The sequence below is a fragment of the Bactrocera neohumeralis genome, chromosome 2 (assembly GCF_024586455.1).
Source record: "Bactrocera neohumeralis isolate Rockhampton chromosome 2, APGP_CSIRO_Bneo_wtdbg2-racon-allhic-juicebox.fasta_v2, whole genome shotgun sequence".
Taxonomy (NCBI): domain Eukaryota; kingdom Metazoa; phylum Arthropoda; class Insecta; order Diptera; family Tephritidae; genus Bactrocera; species Bactrocera neohumeralis.
Genome location: NC_065919.1, coordinates 91,135,484 through 91,154,582, shown reverse-complemented (window position 1 = coordinate 91,154,582; position 19,099 = coordinate 91,135,484). Strand labels below are relative to the sequence as shown.

Genomic DNA, 19,099 nt, shown 5'->3' with positions numbered 1-19,099 from the left:
TATCGCATTGTCCTTCGTCTGTTTCCAGTGATTATCATATTCCAGCAAATGCAACTGCTGGCATGCTTCTCAAAAAGTTGCACACACTGTACAATTCACAATACGCAATGACTTAAATGAAGTTGAACCGCGAGACGCACAACAGTCGGAAACTTTCATGAATTGCAGAAGTAAATATCCTACAAAGCGCTTTATTGCAGTTCACACCCATTCGATACTGCTGATCTCATATCGTTCAAGGCCAATAACCGTTATGTTGCTTTCTTCGGTGACGTACTTGCAAACGTATTTGATCGATTTCACCAAATTACAATATTCAACATTGACATGAGTTTTGAATGTGAATTAGACAAAAGTGGCGAATATGGTACGATCCATGTGTTGTCAATTTCGATGTGTTGTTAACGTCGATATTCACGCCTCTAAATACTAAATGTTCTGCCATTGTCGTCTGGTGAGTGACGCCGATACAGTTAATATCCATCATTTCCCATTCCCGTTTCCGAAAGAAAAGCACATGAGTAGTGTTTCGTGCATTTATTGTCAAACATACAAACCAAAGTGGGATTGTAAGGTTTGCAAGGTGCATGAATCATATTGGTTTTCACCACTTCGTATAATTCTGGATCTATCTCTGAATCAGGAATTTCCGCTGAAATGATTTCATCAATTTGATCTGCGGCAAACATCTTTTTTGCTACTCAACAGAATACATTCAGCATCTAACAGCACCATATATACCGTAGGTTGCTTCAAGATAAAGACCATCAAACATCGCAGCTATTGTTTAATAAGACCGCGATCCATACTTCCGCACGTATGTCATCTCATTTTGGGAGTACTTCTTGCCTTTTCTTGGGCTGCCATACGTTGATGGCAAAAAGAACGCCGACCGATATCAGCTCTTCGTGGCTTCGTAACAAATTTCAATATGCAATTGACCACATTGTGTGAAACACACATAAAGTTTTCACTGAATAATTTTAAATAATTTTTCGTTTGGATAGCCGGAATAAAAAAGCAAGCGATCAAAATTGAACAATTCAAATAATTTACGAATCAAAATATTGAAAAACAAAACAAACAAAAATTGAAAAAAATGTGTATGGAAAATGTTACTTTTTGGAATTGTCCAATTATCCGACTTCTCCTCATTAAAAGTATAAGGTATTCTGTTTCTAAACCTGTCCCGATCCACAACAAACAACCTTTCAATTTCAAGATTGGTTCAACCGTTCTCTTAGTGTCACTAACAAACAAACATTCATTTTTATTGTATATGTACATACATACATGGGGAAAAGAAAAGGGCTGTTTTTAGGGGGTTTCCAGAAATTATTCGAATTTTTCTCGCCGTAAAAACCATCTTTGAACTTCAACGAACATTTAAGAAAAAGAATTGGCCAAATTGGTCCAGGCGTTATTGAATTATGAGCGTACATATGTACATTTTGACGATTCATTTTTATTTACATACATACATATATACATAAAATAGATGACCTCCGACATGCATATCCGACACCGAATCAGCAAATTATTAATTGCGGCCTGAAAGGTTGAAGTCGAGATTGTCCAATTATCAATTTAATGAAATGACCCAATTCAGCCAGATTTCTAGGATTTGTTTTGTACACCTCTTGCTTGACATAACCCCATAAAAAATCTATTGCAGTCAGGTCAGGTGACATGGGGTGCCAGCGAAAAATGGGGTTGATATTAATTCAAATTTTTGCTCAAGCCTCGCAATACCCATTCTGGCTATGTGTGCAGATGCGGCGCCCACTGCCAGTTACTGTTACACCGATTTCTGCAAAGAACTATGGCCCACTCAGTGACTCGTTCTGGGTGAAGATCCGTTTCGTGGATTATTTCGGGATTTGATTCATGATGATGTATGATGATCATGCAGATCTCGATAGTACGGTCTTCTTGCGATACCTTCAGATTCGGTTTAACAACCTCATAATGGTACATCTACTCGGGAGAGTGCCGCCAAAATCACGTCTGATTTCTCTTTGGACGAAAATGAGGACTGCAAAGCATGGTACCACTGCCCTATCCAATCCCTCTTTTCGGTATCCCAAATTTAAATAATAATCTGGCAAATAAAAAAATAGTAAGTCGATTACTCACACAGAAAAAAAGTTATTACGGTTTGTTTTCTAAGCGCGTTTCGTTCACAAATACTGTGTAACTTCGAATAATCTCTGCGAGGTACTCAAAAAAATCTTTGTTGTTGTAATTACTTTCAACTATTAAAGAACTGATCCCAAGAGTACTCCTTAAGACATTTGAGTACGGAGAGCTGCCTTAGAGTACATTAGAAAATTAGTGATTCCAATCATTCAACCTGCGTAGGACCAGTCTGAAATGAATTCCACCACGCAACAAATTGTTCACATTAACCCTGGGTGTTCGATTGAATTTTTGTCCAAAGTAGCGCTACAAACCCCAAATTATTTTTTAGACCATTATAACATATAGCTGCTGTACAAACTGACCGATCGAAATAAAGTTCTTATCTCGACAGTTTTTATATATAGCTTCCGGGCAACCGAAGTTAACATTTTTTCTTCTTCGTTTAGTTAACGAACTGTTTGATTCGATTGAGCTTTATGTGCGCCCTGAACCCAACTAAACGAAAGATTGGATCGCTGAGAATACAAAGTTTATTCGCTTCCAAAAAATTCCGGAGACATTTTCTTAGAGTTAGGATTGTGCCTTCCCTGAACATTTTCTGAGTGGTTTCCAACATCTAACTCTCAAAACTGTGAAAATTATTTATTTTATTAAGCAGTTGATTAAGAAAATAATAATGCTCAAGAGAACTTGTTGATCTCAAAACTATTTGAACAATCTCTTATACTCAGTGACGGACGGTGCTCAACCAGAGAACATAAAACATATGCCTTTATGTTCTCTGGCTCACGCTCATTTCACACTGAGAACTTTGAAGCATTCAATGAGAAAAGAAAATAGTTTGCTGATAATGGAGACGCTTTACTAAATAGTAGAAACGCATCTCATATCAGTATTGAATCGTCTGCGCTGGAGATTGCTCGTGAAATATGTGTATTAGTATTTTCAACATTTGTTAAAAAGTAAAATTGATATTAAATCATAGTAAAGTGAAAATGTTGCGTCAAATTACAGCTGCGCGCCATACCCAAACGTTCCTCCTTCAGCAGGTACATCGCAGAGGCTACCAAAGTGAGAAGGGTGTCTATGGTTACAGGCCGCTGCCAAAGCGCGTCTTTCGAGGTAATTACAAGCCAAACAATAGCTAAAATGATCAAACAAGAAAATGCGTTAAATATTTTTTATAAATTCGACACAATATACGTAGTTCCTATTCTTTTATTCTGCGCAAGTAATCAGCTCATGCGGTTATAATTCTTCTAGTGATAAAATCTCTACATGATTGATAAGCCTCCAGTTGCTAATCTCGCTGTGTATTAATAGATGTGGTTCAGCAGATAAACATATATAATTCTATGTTTTGTGCACAAACAGTTGAAGTTCCTTTTTTGCTCAAACGCGAAACCAAAGAATCTGTAAAAGCCAGTATATATTTTGTTATGGTATCAAGACCCCACGCATTTTTGTTGTTTTGTATTTATTTGCTTATCAAACTCGAAAACACAATTTATGTGAGAGTTCTCTTTAATATTCTTTTAAGTTTGATAAGATTATCCAGCGCCCCCTTTTCTCTTCTCTTAAATTAAGAACGCTGCATATACTCTCAAAACTAAACTCAGCATTTTCCAAAATTAGACAGTAAAATATATAAAAATTTAATATTTAATATAGATCAGACAATTTCCTTTACGCTCTTTTGAAGCCATTCAAGACAGATGTGTATACAGCAAACTATTAGGAAAAAGTACATAACTCAGTTCCTACTAATATAACCTATCCGAAAGCCGTAGAGAGATTTTTGTTGAATATTTTAGTCTCACATTGATAGCGGACACGGATTTCTGATAGACTTGAATGTAGTCAAAAGTAAAAACAGTAAGATGTTTGGAGAAGAGTAAGTTGGGATTGGGAACATAATTAACAAAAATTTAAATATAACTTAATTCTTTCCTAACAATTTGAAACCAACATAATAATTTAAAATTTGATTACATATGGTGTAATATTTTCCATCGATAGTGTCTGACGAAGTGCTGCAGTCGAGGAATGCCCAAGGCAATGTTTATCGTTGGATCGAGGCCTATCGCCAGCATGGCCACAAACTGGCAGCTATCAACCCTATCAGCATCAGAGACCAGCAGAGGTTGTTATCATAAGTACCCGAACATACACACTCTCTCATATCCTTTATATAGGTACAGAGACATATACATCCATATAATCCTCATTTGACATGACATTCTTCATTAACTTGGAACATAAACATTTATATATATGTATATTACATCACATCCATAGCACCACCATCGATGAACTGAACCCTGAGTTCTATGGGCTTGCTCTAGATAACTCCGTACAGTCGCAAGGTTTAATAAATTTACCGCAAATGGTCACAGGGAACCCAGCAACCGTAATAGAATTGGCAACGTTGTTGAAGAACATTTACTGTGGCACATCGCTCAGTGCGGAATTCGACTACATTGAGGTAATATTTTGCGGCTGATACTCGCATATAAACGTATCTATTAGTTGCCTATTCAAAACTCTACTCGACCATTTACACATATTTTGACAACCCTTGCTAATTTATGGTAATTGTAATAGAACCTGGAGGAGCGCGAATGGCTATCGCGGCATTTTGAAGAGCTCGCTTTAGGATATCAGCAGCAGCAGCCGAGTTTCAGTTTCTCAGAGGATGCGCGTCGTCAGATTGCCGAACTGCTGGTTAAATCGCAAACGTGGGATAATTTTATGGCGATTCGATTTGCAAGTGTTAAACGTTATGGTGGAGAAGGTGCCGAAAGTCTACTGGCCTTCTATTGGCAATTATTGCGTAGCGCTGCACAAGGTATGTATGTTAAAATTAGAGCAAATGTGTTTCCAACGCCTCAAATATGTTCTGACCTTTCTCTACACACTTTACTCACCTTTGTTTTTACTATTAGCTGACATTGGGGATATTGTTGTGGCAATGCCGCATCGTGGACGTATGCCTCTCCAAACGACGATGTTGAATATGCGACCAGCAAAAATTTTCCACAAGCTCAGTGGCGAGTCGGAGTTTCCGGATGATGCACCGGCTATGTCTGATACTTTAAGTCATTTCCGTACGTCGTCTTTTGAGATACCGTTTTGAATTACTCAAATCCTAAAATTATTTTAACGCTAAACCTGTTGTTGTACTTGTTGTTTTCATACCTAGATACTTCCGAAGACCTGGAGGTGGAAGGCAAGAAGATACATATGAGTGTAATAAGAAACCCATCGCATTTGGAAGTGAGTGGAAATCCCCTAATTTTATCCTCGAAACTTTTAAATTTTTCTCTCTCACCTCCCCATTAGGCAGCAAACCCTGTGGCTATGGGCAAAACCCGCTCCAAACAACAAAATATTCGTGATGGTGCATTCAGTGATGATCATACAAAACCCTTTGGTACTACAGTACTCAATGTCCTCATTCATGGTGATGCCGCATTTGCTGGTCAAGGTGTTAATCAGGAATGTCTGAATATGGCCTATGTGCCACACTTTGAGGTGGGTGGCAGCATACATTTGATTGTGAACAATCAGATTGGCTTTACAACACCCGGCGACCGAGGTCGATCCACCGACTACGCTTCGGATTTGGCCAAAACCATTCAAGCTCCCGTTTTACATGTGAATGGTGACAATCCCGAAATGGTCGCTTTGGTTACACAATTGGCAATGGAATATCAAAGGGAATTCCGCAAAGATATATTCATTGATATGAATTGCTTTCGTCGTTGGGGACATAATGAAATGGACGATCCAACCTTTACGAATCCACAAGTTTACCAGATCATTCACAATCGCAAGTCGGTTTGTTAAAAGTACTCAAAATGTTAACACAATAATTCTACTAAGCACTATTCCGTTTCATATCATAGATCCGTACCTGATTTGTATGTGGAAAAATTAATAGAGGATGGAGTGCTCAACTCTGAACAGGCCAAATCGATGCGTTCTGATTACTGGAATTATTTAGATTCCGAATTGGCTATATCAGAAAGTTATAAGCCCGAGGCAAATTACTTTAAGAAACAATGGACTGGTTTAACAAGTGCAACAGATAAACTCACCATCTGGGACACGGGTCTTGACTATCAACTACTTAACTATATTGGCCATCAGAGTGTTTCTCACCCAAAAGATTTCGTAAGTTCCTTATTAAAATAATTAAAGTTGACTAAACTAAAAGTGCAACGTCATGTTTAAGAACGTTCATCCGCATCTGTTGAAAACCCATATTGAGGGCCGACGAAAGAAATTGGATAGCGGCGAAAAAATCGATTGGTCCACAGCGGAAGCCCTGGCGATCGGCAGCCTTATGTATCAAGGCCATCATGTACGCATTAGCGGGGAAGATGTTGGACGTGGAACCTTCTCTCATCGCCATGTCATGCTGGTCGATCAAAAGACCAATGAAATGTTTATACCATTGAATAGCCTGAAAGGTGGTAACGGCGGCAAACTAGAAATTGCACACAGCATACTTTCCGAGGAGGCGGTGTTAGGCTATGAGTACGGAATGGCCATAGACGATCCGCAAAAGTTAATTATTTGGGAAGCTCAATTCGGCGATTTCGCGAACGGCGCACAAATAATGATCGACAATTATATAATAACAGGGGAGAGTAAGTTTACATTGACTGCATAATAAATGTATGCCTAACACTGCGGCGGCTCACTAACAGTTCTTGTTATGCACGTTGTAACTTTACAGCCAAGTGGATGGACTCAAATGGCTTGGTGATGTTGCTGCCACATGGCTACGATGGCGCCGCATCCGAGCATAGTTCCTGTCGCATTGAACGCTTTCTGCAGCTGTGTGACTCCAAAGAAACCGCACCCGATGGTGACAATGTAAATGTGAACGTTGTTAATCCCACCACTTCGGCTCAGTATTTCCATCTGTTACGCCGCCAATTGCTGCGCAATTTCCGCAAACCTCTCGTTGTGGTCGCCCCGAAAATAATGTTACGTCATCCGGCTGCCACATCAACATATATTGACTTCCAGCCGGGCACACACTTCCACAATGTGCTGGGTGAGTTATTCTTGCTTGCGGAACTTAGAAAACTTAATTAACAATATACTAGGCGATAATAAATAAATATTACTTTGGGTGGAGTTCAGATAATTCATTAGAGAACAATGTAGCACTACATATTCGCATTTGAATTGTATTCCTCAGGTGACCCAACTGTTGTTGCCGACCAAATTCGTAAAGTCATAGTCTGTTCGGGCAAACATTTCTTTGTGCTAGATGAGGAGCGCCAAAAGAGAGGAATCACCGATACCGCCCTCATACGGCTCGAGTCATTATGCCCCTTTCCAGCCTATGAACTACAACAAGAGATAGCTAAATACGCACAGGCCACGAGTATGTAAACTCCCAACAAACAGCGACATTTTCACTCAATTACTTCCTATGTTCTATTTTCATATGTACAGCGTTTGTTTGGAGTCAGGAAGAACACCGCAATATGGGCGCTTGGAGTTTTGTACGCCCACGTTTTGAGTATTTGATCGGCAAACAGGTACAAACACGCACATTTTCGCGAGATACACGAATTCGTCATAACGATTTTCTAACTACAATTACTGGTTAACTTCTTTCCAGCTAAAATACGTTGGCCGGTCTGAAGCAGCTACCACGGCAACTGGCATTGGCAAAGTGCATAAGCGAGAGATGGAAGAAATTGTGACGAGCTCCTTTAACTAGCCTCTATGTATGTATCACACTGCCAGGGTTTTCAGATGGCAATGTCTGATAACTGAAATCGATTATTGCATTTAAAGACAAAATTCTTATCATTTAATATAGACTTCTTTTACTTTAAAACTACTCTACTTATATCGTTCTATTTTATATTCTCACAACTTTTGGCTCAACTAACAGTGCCTTGTAATACCTAAAATCAAACAAAAGATATTTAATTCAGTCAGGGAGATGAGAGGAATTATTTTTCTGTAAGCTACTTGACTCACATTTGTATATTTGAACTTCCGGTTCACTTTATTACGAAAATAAAGGTGAATAAAATTGAGTGAGCATGCTTTTGTTTAGTGGCTGGGCAAGAGCTCAGCTCTTCTCATGTTGTTTACTTTAATGTTTTTTTTGTTTTTTTTTTTTGTAAGACACGTTCACGAAATTTATCACGAAAAAAGAAAAAACAAACATAGTTCTGTTTAAATATTTATTTTAAATACGAAAACATTTAGAAATAATGATTTTAAAATTATTTAAGCAATAGCATGAACTGAGGCGATAAAAACAGGGAAGCTTAGGTTCGTTAAAAACAACTTGCAAAACTTATTCCATTAGAGCTGAGAGTAAATTTCGATTCAATTATACTATACATGTATATGAGTGCATTACTTATGTTTAAGTGCCTTAAATTTTCATAATCACAATTTTTTCTTAACCAAAATAATAGGCAAACAATTATTTAAAAAAATGGTGAAACTAAAATATGCTCATAATAATTACAAATTTTTAAGTTAATCCAGCACATTCAATTATCGGTTAAACTACAAAAACTCTACGAATCCAATTTCAGCTGAGGTCCGGGAATTGTACTTTATTTTGGGTTTCATCGGGTAGCACACTTGTTCTCCATACTTTCCATCCTCTTTACGCTTCAACTCTTTTTACTTTGATATCTCTTTACTGCTCTTTAAAGCGGATTGTCTCCGTATACCTTCTCTAAGGTTTTGTAAAAATCTGCCGACACTTTGAATGCGCATCTCAACAGTCACATCCAGAAAACGATCATTAGTAAGGCTGTGATTAGCAGAATGAACGTTTCACGACAACCTGCATTGTCCCATCCGCATTCCAAATCGAATTTCAGTGCCTGAAAATAGCGAAATGATTTATAAACATTACTAATACTAAGTACTCGCTGATATTATTTAGAGTTAACTCGATTCTATCAGAGCAAGATTACACTACCTTACTATAAATGAACCATACGTTAATATCATTACACGTTTTGTTGTCAATTAATAGGTGTTCCGACAAACGAAACATTTATACCATGGTAGTTTACTCTCCTAACGGTCTTTCTACGGTCATATATAGCTACCCCAGAAATATAGCTTTTCTAGAAAAAAAGTACAGTATTATTTGTGTTAGATTGTGACCTAAAATGAAAGACAAAGCTTCGAAAATGGGCACAAGAAGTGTCTCAAGAATATTTTTATACTCTTGCAGCATGTTTCTCCAGAGTATAATAATTCGCCTAACGGTTGTGCGTATCACCCAAAATTAATCGAGAAAGGTATGGATGGAATACTTAAATGATCCGGATGACAAGCGGAGTTGAAATCCGGCTGGCAGTCCGTCCATCGGTTCGACTAACCGTGCACGCTGCAACTTGACCAAAAATTGAGATATTGTAATTAAGCTTGGCCCACGTGTTCCTTGAAAAAAATCTAAAGACAAGTTCAAAGTGGGCGTAATCGGACCATTGTCACGCCTACAAAACGTCATTAATCGAAAACCTATAAATTGCCATAACTAAGCCGAAAATTAAAATACAAAAATGTTATTTGTTACAACGAATCGCATTAATAAAGGACACCTGTGGCTTGAAAATTTAAAAAAGTGGGCCTGGTCCCACCACCTAATAGTTTTCATGTATATTTCTCCCAAGCCAGTGAAGCTATATCATCCAAATTATTAGAAGTCAAATAATTTCGACAGCTCATGCGACTGCGTGATAGGTGAAATCGGATGATAACCACACCCACTTCCCATATAACATCTTTTTTTAAATACTAAATGTACTATAAATCATTAACTAAAGTAGCCCCAAGGATGATTACTCCCAGTGTCAAACGTGGACAATGAGTGTGACACCGCCCACCTTTGAGCTTACCATTTTCAACCAAATATTGGTAAACAGGATTACTTTCAAATTCAATTAACAGTGCGAAGATGGGCGAAATCGGTTAAAACCCACGCCTACTTCAAATTCCATTTGATTCATTCACTTTCTAGTATACAAATTAAAAACCAATCATTTTATCTGGATAAAACTTTATACCAATATTGCCTTTGAAATGTTCCATCTTATGACTGAAAATGATCCAAATCGAACTATAACTATTCACGCCCCGGAGATGTGGACCCCACAGCCTATGGCTGACATTTTGCCGAAAATATCGGTCAATACGTGAGATCGGTCAATGTAATTGAAATTAGGAGAGAATCCTTTCCTGAGTTTAGGTCAAAAATAGAATCGGGTCAGTATTTCACTTAGCTACCTAATTTCAAAACTTTCAAAATTTTCAAACTTTCTGCTGACTTTATACCCCATATATCGACCAATATGTGAATTATCATAATTAAATTTAATCCCTACAATAAGTACAAGTCAATACTACACCTATCCCCCTATTAAAAGATTTTCAATCAACCGGTTAGCCTTATACCGATCTTCTGGTTGACGTTTTGCACATACAATAAACTCAATATATTAAATTTAGCCTCTTCCGTTGAGTTTAGGTCATATATCTCTCATTTGAGAATGATTTTAATATAATTTTCGCTGACGAGAAGTAAAATATAGGTATTAAACTAAATGACCTGTAATATAACTTTATATTTACCCAATTTGATGCGAATTCATTCACGGTTTCGTCGAATTTATTATATTGAATTCTTTCTCAACTTTTTTTTATTATAAAGTTATGCCAACATCTGAAGGTATTTCCACCCGAAGTTAGTTCTTCCTTACTAGTTCAATATACAGACTTTTAAATGTACAACGCTACAAAAAATATTGAGGCCAAAGATTGCTAGGACAAAATTTATAATATCGGATTATAGGAATAACATTCTGACTAATATAGTACTCTTCGATCGCAAAAAATATGTAACACTTATTAAAGATAAGATAAATCAGTCAACAACCACCCAGCTACGGTCCCTATATCGAATCTCGGATAACACAATTCAATGAAACTTCTTACTTTTTGGGCACCCACTATATATGGTTGAAAAGCTAATAAACCTGAGCATCCGTATCCGAACAAACTACTTTCATTCATTGACTTTTTAATGGCATTAAGGTATTAAATTCTTACCTCCATCAACTGCTGTCCGCCTTTGTTATCACATCGGGTCTCACGCAGATCATCGTCGTGATCGTCGCAATTATGTCGGCCATACACTTGGCAAGGGGAATTCATGAATGTTCTGAACACAGCATCGGTCCAGGTTTGTGATGAGCAAATGTACTGTCTTCGTTTGCGCTGCCAAAACTCTACCCAACTGAAAGGCAAAGTATAAACGAAAAAATTATTAAAAGCTATAGAATATGCATATGTACAAGTATGTTGAATTAACGGATTGTGGCTACGAACCCCAAATCACAATCGCAGTTCAAATCGGAATCGGACATTTTAAGTTCGGTGAGAAAAACGCTGTTCGGCAGGAAAGGTACATTCCCTGTATTGGGATTTGGTACCTTTTTCAACATACGATTGTTGTAGCGTATATCCAACGATATATTGCGGACCCGTCCCATATGTTTGAAGAAATTGGTCGGTATCTCCTTCAGAGTAGTGTTAAATAGTTGCATATATATGTAAGGCGACCTCATGCCCTGAAAAGGAGAAAATTTAGCAACTCCTGTTGAGTGTCAGCTTCAGCCAAAGAATGTATTAAAAGGGCGATACCACTCGGAACCAAGAGTTCAAATGCATACATGGCAAAATGTATTATAGAAAACAAAAATTAAATTTTATATACCCTAGTACCCTAAAGGGTCGTTTTTATACAAAAGTACTCTTTAAGATTCTCAGAACTAACCTTCAAAATGCGTTCATTGAGGCTACTAAACTGCGGACCACTGAAAGTTATATTCGTCAACTTCGCTGGTAGATGACCCTCCATTTCACGCGCCAAATCAGTGGGTTGACCCATCTGCACCTGCTGAATGTCCTGATTCGGTCCCGAGCCCTTCTTTATGATTCGAGTGAACGGTTGCGGTGCTTCAATCCAAAGTTCGCGTACATTATGATGGTGCCGCAACAAATGAGGTATATTGAAGTGTTCCAAATGCGAGTATGCGGTAAGTTTGAGCGAGCGCAGATGTGGCAATGAGTCTAAGCAACCATATTCGAAGTAATGCAAACGAAAATTGGAGATGTCCAACATTTCCAAATCCTCATTGACACCGTCGAAACTATTATTATTAAGCGAGGTGATTGGATTGCCCGAGAGCATCAATTTCCTGTGAACGTTCATTCAAAAAACAAGAGTAAAAGTACAGTTTAATTGACTTAAGGACAACTAAGACAAACCTTAAATGTGGCAGTGATTGTGTCATTAGCGGTACATTAGTCAAGTCATTATTGGACAAATCTAGCATACGCAAATTACTCATGTTGAAGGCCAATTCTTGCGGAATCGACGGCAGTTCGTTATAACCCAAGCGCAATTCACGCAAGTACTTTAAGCGTATCTCCGGAATAGTGCTCAAAGAAACATTCTCCATTCCTAGTTTAATGAGCGAGTTCTCCAGACCCATGAACGACTTGTCCATCACTTTGAGATCACGGTTGTGTGAGAGGTCGAGCGCAGCGAGTCGAGGCATTGTGGCGAAAACTGCGTCGTCTATCCGCAGCAAGTAATTGTAAGATATGTCCAGGAAGCGCAGAGACTGTAAAATGATTAGAATACATTAAAGAAATTCACCACAGCTACTAAGCATATCGCATCTCCCATAAGTTATACAAACCCTGAACTTATTGGATAAGTCCATGCTGTGTATAGTTGAAATGAAGTTATTGGATAAGTGCAGCTCACAAAGCGTTAAAGCGGCCAAGCTGGACAGGGATGATGAGGGTATTTTGAGCAGCATATTGTGCGAAACGTCCATTCTGTCAAGAAATGGAAAATACAGTTAAAGTCCTGTAAAAGTTGTATGCAATGTATTCTATTTTTACTTTTCCATGCCGCCGTTATAGAAAAGATTGTCAGGCAGACCTCGTAAATGGTTATGTGACAGATCGATAACACGCAAGGCGTAGATGGGTTTAAAAATGTCCTGGGGTATGTCCGTTAAGTAATTATGATCCAGATATATTAACTAATTAAGAAAGGGAAAAGATTTAGTTTCTAAAAATATATATTCCTCATTCCACGCACCTGTAGCTGCTTGGTATTCTTAAACGCATCGAAATCCAGCTCGCGTATACTATTATAAGACAGGTCCAACCATTGCAGGTGCGGCATATTACCGAACACATCTCGCGTTGCATTCTATTGATTTGTTAAAGACATTATAAGCCGATTTTTATGTTTTTTGGACACTTACCATCAGTGAGTTATAGCCCATGTATAGGTGGGTCAATGAAATCTCCGCTGGCCGGAAGTAGCCTGGATGTATCAGAGATATGTTGTTGTGTGACAAGTCCAACAACTTTATATTTGAATGATGCATTGAACCTGGAGACAAAGCTGGAGATTAAAGTGTATTCAAAATCCGAACTAGGGTTCTTACCGTGATCAGCCCGCCCTGCCCACGAACTATTATACATTAGCATTTTGATTTGATTGTGGCTCACATTTACATTTAGAGTGGATAAGGTGCCCACCTAGAAGTTAATTCCATTCGTTTTTATATGGGTATATCTTTTCCAAAGCGATGGGTCACTTACTTGGTCAAAATAGTCGAAGTTGAAATTCGGTAAGTTATTGAAAGCCATATCGAGAATTTCCAATTTGGGTAAGTTCTGTTTTATTAAATATAGTAACCGTTAATAAGCAATCAGACAGATTTTCTAACAATAAAGAAACGCCTAGCAATCTAGATATGTGGAGTAGGTTTCCACATCTCTATACACAACCAAATATGGATGCAACGAAACTACTTAAGACAGGATTGACTGATTTCGAAGAATTCGATTATTCGTGGAAATACTCATTACGTTTTTCTTTTTTTAGATAGGGGTTCGTAGTGATTACACACTCCGAGATTATCTTATTAAAAATAAAATTAGCTAATTTTCAGCTTTCTCTAGCGGGTCAAAACTTAAAAAGGAAATAACTTCCAAATAATTTCATTAATATTACTACGAATATAGTACTGCTGTAAATATATGTATGGACCAGTTTTTATTAATATTTTATACCTGGAACGATTCATCAGCTAAATTATTTAGTTTATTGCCGCGCAAACTGAGGTGTTCCAGCTCATCCAAATTCATAAAGGCTCTTCGTTCGACACGTTCAATCTTATTGTCGTCCAAATGTAATTTCCTCAAAGCCTGTGCGAATACTCATATGTACATCGTAAAGATCCAAACAAGCAGTCAACAAAAAGCTGCACTTACCTCCAGGTCGAAGAATGTATGTTGCGACACTTGCGTTAGGTGATTGAAGCGTAGCGATATCTCCTCCAATTTGGAATGGATGTCACCCTGTCAAATGAAAGAACATATATATCCACAATGCATTTGGTCTCTAGATCATCAATTCTCAGATGTTTACTTGGAAAGTGCCCTTCATGACCTGCTCGATTCGATTGTCGTGCAGTTCCAGCAGCCGTAGATTTTTCAAGAAGTGGAAACTGGTATCGCTCATGCTGGTGATTTTGTTGTTACTAAAGTCCAGTTCTTGCAGAGAGGTCAAATGCCGCAACGGATCGGCCGGCAGTGCCGTGCCCGTGAAGCCATGCGAGATTTTTAACGATATCAGTGAGTGGCCAATCTAGGGCATCAAAACAAACGTTGTATGTGTTCACAACATATTGAAGAACAAATCACAATTATCCGAAATGCACAATAACAACGGCTCACCTCGTGAAATGCGTCGTTTTCTATTGTTTGTATACCATTCTCGCTGAAGTCCAAATGCTTAAGGCCTCGTACATGTTTGAAGGCATGTGATTGTATGGTCGCCAGTGTGGCGCGAGTGATTTGTAAATCCTCTAGCTCCACACCGAAATCCTTGAAGTCGTCCGGACCTATTGTTGTGGCACTACCCATGCGCGACATTGACAGCGAACGCATATTCCGCATTCTGGTCATACTTTTTGCAAATAAATACATATGTTTTGGCTGCGAAGCAATGTCAAATACGAAACTTACTTGCGTAGAGTCTGAAGATTTGTTGGGTCGTTCTTATCCCCGCTTAAATCCAATTTGAGTAGGGTGTACTGCATGGCGTTGAAAGTCTCCAGCGGCTGCTCGATCTTGATCTTGTTGTCCCGCAAGCTAATAACTCTGCATTACGGTATATATGTATGTATGTATATGTAAATATGAAAGAGGCATTAACTATTTACTGCAAATACTTATTTGCAAATTGGGAAATTCACTAAGCTCTCGCATTGTTTGCACGCGTTTGTCAGTTAGTGTGTAGCCATTTTAAAAATGGCCAAAAAGGTCACTTAGTAATCGGCAATACCGGTGGCTGAGTACCTAACGGTATATGGTAATTACCATGCCAATATATTTAAGTGCCCCGTATAACAGTCAGCAGAAGCCATATTGTTTACTTTTAACAAGGTGCAAATATTTCCCCCAATTCGGTCGTCTGCAAGCGTTTCTTGCCTAGTTTTATTTTTCACTGCGGTTGGTTGAACCATTTATAAGTTGAAGCATTTTTTTTTTTGGTTTGCGTCAACATATTGCGGCAATCGGATTAGAATGACAGTGAATGCAACACGGCGCCGTCATCTGTTTCGCCTTAGTAGACTACGCTCACAATACTCAAGCGCACACACGAGCTGTTGTACCACTTTTAGCCTCCACATACCGACGCGAGAGCTCATGGAACACATCAATGCTACTAATATGCCCGCTCATATGCGTATGTACTAGCAAATATGTAAACTATATATGTGTACCTATGGTTTTGTATGACGTATTAACCTCAGGAAAGTATTTTAAGCTTTGCTTTCAAATAAGTAGTTTGCTACCGCAACCCTTAATGGGTAACCGGACATTACCTCGTACTCACCTTAACACATCGAAATTGTTAAATAGTTTGTGATGTAAGTGCGTTAAGTTGTTGCCCGACAGATCCAGGATCTGCAAACTGTTGACTAAGCTGTCGAAAGCCAGCGGCGATACGTTAGTCAGGCCGCAGTAACGCATATATATCTCTCTTATTTTGGCCGGTTTGAAGGCGTCCTCCTAGGCGTACCATATGAAGAAGTAGAATCAATTTTATGCAGATATTATTTTGATTCCAGCTAATCACTCACCCTAAGAGTGTGTATGGGATTACCATCGAAGAATGTCCTGTTCACAATATCGAAGTTCTTGAAAGAATTTGGTGGCAACATATCAATGTTATTGTATTCTAAATGCAAATTGTCCAAATTAAGCTTTGTGGCGGATTTTATGTCGTATGTATCGTTGCCACCCAAGGACCATATCACATTATGGGATATGTCCAGAGTACGCAAACTTTTCAAAGGTCCAAGCGCATCATATGGTATCTCTGAAAGAATATTGTCGGTCAGTAAAAGCTTGGTCAATCGCGGCATTCCATCCACAAAGACATTAGGATCAATTTCAAACAAATTGTTGCCACTCAAATCCAATGTTTCCAATATAAGTAAGCCCGAGAAGCTATGCGCCATCAGCATAGATATACAATTATCTCGTAAAATCAACCATTGCAAAGAGTCCTCAAGGCCACGAAAAGAGTCGTGCTGCACATGGGTGATATGGTTGTTTCCCAAATCAAGGTGGCGCAACTTCTGAAGATGCCGAATAGATTTGGAAGGTATCTCAACGAGATCATTTTGGGGTAGCAATAGCTCCCAAAGTGACCGTTCTAAACCGGTGAAGGCATCGTCGGGTATTTCCGTCAAATGATTGCCACTTATTTTCAAACGATACATGCCTGAGAAATTCGGAAAGAAAATTTAATTACAAAGTAATGTGATTATGTACATTTAAATCTCATCGATAAAGATTTCCTAACCTGTCGATTGCAAGAAATATGATTCTATTTCCCGCAAACCGGTGTTTTCCATGTGTAGCGAAAAGACCTTATATACATATAATAGAATTTGAATGTAAAACAATAAAACCGTTATCGCAAGTGTGAAAAATTCTTCCAATAAAAAAGTTCTTGTTTCCTATGATTTTTCGATCCTTACCTTCGATTCGTTCACCATTCTAGGTAACGCCGGAAATGGCACGTCTTTACAGTGAACTATACCTAGATCCGGCGCCGATTTCGAACACGTGCAAAGTGCGTTTTGTGTGCATGGTGGATTGCGTGAATCGTCCATTTCGTACATATGCATCGAGGCGCGCGCCAAGGACATCCATATCATTATCATAAGTGTTATGATGAGGAAGGCATAGCCGAATTTGAAGAAGAACTCCAATCCCTAACAATAATAACCGAAAACGATATTAGAACTACTATATATTTTCTATACTTATTGTGAGTGCATATCACATATCGGATTCTTGTTATTGTTGTAGCGGCAGTAACCAAAGCTCTTATATAATCTTGGTTTATTAGTCTTGTAAATAAATACAAATTTCACATCGAGTCCTTGTTTTCGAATAAAGCATCAACTAAAAAACAAAAACAAATATTCGACTGGAAGAACAAAAGTTAAATTAGACAAAGTTTACGATTTTCTCACGACCAACCTACTTCTGGCACAAACACTTTCCTTTGATAACTCTTTAAGTTCGCCAGTTAATACACACTTTTACAAAGGCAATATAAAAACCTTATATGGGCATTCCATGTAATTTATTTAAACTAAGTACTAAACTCCGTTATATCGTAAATTTTTACAGCACGACCATTAAGCACTGAAAAAAATATACATATGTACAAGTATATACATATTTTTTCATTTTCTTATATCCTGATATGTCCTGTCTGCATTGCTTTTCCCTAATGTACGGGATACGCTCAATCCTATGGATATATCCTCCTTCGTGTGGATGTGCATACATTAGCTGCACCGAAGCCGTAAGAGTGCCGCATTGGCGATTTATTTTTGCTTGCAAAATTCATATCTTTTTAAGCAAATTTGGCAGTTAAATTTTCACTTTATTAATGCACATTATCATATTAAATCACGTACCATTATCGGTGTTTGTATATTTTACACGTTGAGCAGCATTCGCATAAGTACTTATGTATTTAAAATGTTTATTGCTACCGGAGTAGATTAAAAAAGCGTTCGCGAAGTCCGACCCACTTAAATTATTTCAATCTGTGCTTTTCGAATAAAACTATAAAACGCAAACTGTTCTGTATTGTTGTTAAAAGCTATTAGGACAAGTTGTTAATGCTGATTGTAACGTCGTGTCTCCCCGATCAGATTTCTGATTTTGAAACAGGACACTTAAGGAATTTCTCTCACACGAATAAATATGTTTTGTAATAAAAATGTTATCTTGCAGTTGGCAAATGTGCACCGTTTGTTCAAAGTCTTCTGCTTTGTGCTGAAACACGTCCGGACCTCAGCACTTCAACTGTCGTTCTGATACTTGTTTGTTCTGAGGCACACTTCAAATACTTATGTAAAAGAAAGCAGCTTAACCTGCACACTAATTGGATTGAACCATATTGTGGCATATTGTTCGGATATTCTCAGCTATTACGTACGTTTTTAAACAACTGTTGGTGTGAATTCCACATTCGGCGCAATTTATATTTGCTTGCTTTGCTTTGTCCGCGTCAGATTTGGAAGCATCTGGATGCGTACAGCACTTAAAATACACTTTCGTTTAATACTCTTAATTATTTATTATTGCATTCCAAATCTGTTTAGAATATGGTGACCACAACAAAGAGTCCAATAAAGACAACCCACTGGAAGGATCATGATTATTCCATCGAAATTTGAAGTATCAAAGCTTTTTAAAAACCTAACGTTATAGGTGAAGGAACACTTTAAATGTGAGGTTATTTCTTTGGTAATTTCTT

General features: G+C 38.1%; 2 protein-coding genes across 3 annotated transcripts; one reads left to right on the top strand and one right to left on the bottom strand.

Annotated features, from left to right (window-relative positions):
* The first annotated feature begins 3,052 nt into the window (after window positions 1-3,052).
* Window positions 3,053-8,213, top strand: LOC126760623 (probable 2-oxoglutarate dehydrogenase E1 component DHKTD1 homolog, mitochondrial). Its single transcript, XM_050476403.1, has 13 exons — window positions 3,053-3,264; window positions 4,162-4,285; window positions 4,441-4,627; window positions 4,747-4,990; window positions 5,088-5,249; window positions 5,345-5,418; window positions 5,485-5,978; window positions 6,051-6,318; window positions 6,380-6,797; window positions 6,887-7,210; window positions 7,358-7,546; window positions 7,618-7,703; window positions 7,787-8,213. Exons 1-13 carry the CDS (start codon window positions 3,138-3,140, stop codon window positions 7,886-7,888), a joined length of 2,799 nt encoding a protein of 932 aa, XP_050332360.1. The 5' UTR covers window positions 3,053-3,137; the 3' UTR covers window positions 7,889-8,213.
* A 136-nt stretch (window positions 8,214-8,349) lies between these two features.
* On the bottom strand, window positions 8,350-18,675 carry LOC126760597 (chaoptin). Of its 2 annotated transcripts, none has more exons than XM_050476350.1 (21): window positions 18,252-18,675; window positions 17,298-17,534; window positions 17,120-17,186; window positions 16,392-17,038; window positions 16,145-16,320; window positions 15,271-15,405; window positions 14,980-15,211; window positions 14,672-14,890; window positions 14,515-14,601; window positions 14,314-14,448; window positions 13,840-13,914; window positions 13,683-13,776; window positions 13,497-13,627; window positions 13,328-13,441; window positions 13,126-13,268; window positions 12,918-13,059; window positions 12,481-12,839; window positions 11,987-12,410; window positions 11,539-11,780; window positions 11,260-11,446; window positions 8,350-9,023 (listed from the first exon to the last, which is right to left on the bottom strand). In XM_050476350.1, exons 1-21 carry the CDS (start codon window positions 18,252-18,254, stop codon window positions 8,922-8,924), a joined length of 3,951 nt encoding a protein of 1,316 aa, XP_050332307.1. In that variant the 5' UTR covers window positions 18,255-18,675; the 3' UTR covers window positions 8,350-8,921. The 2 variants fall into 2 exon arrangements, with proteins under 2 accessions (XP_050332307.1, XP_050332315.1); XM_050476358.1 differs by having other exon boundaries at window positions 14,980-15,202.
* Window positions 18,676-19,099: the final 424 nt, after the last annotated feature.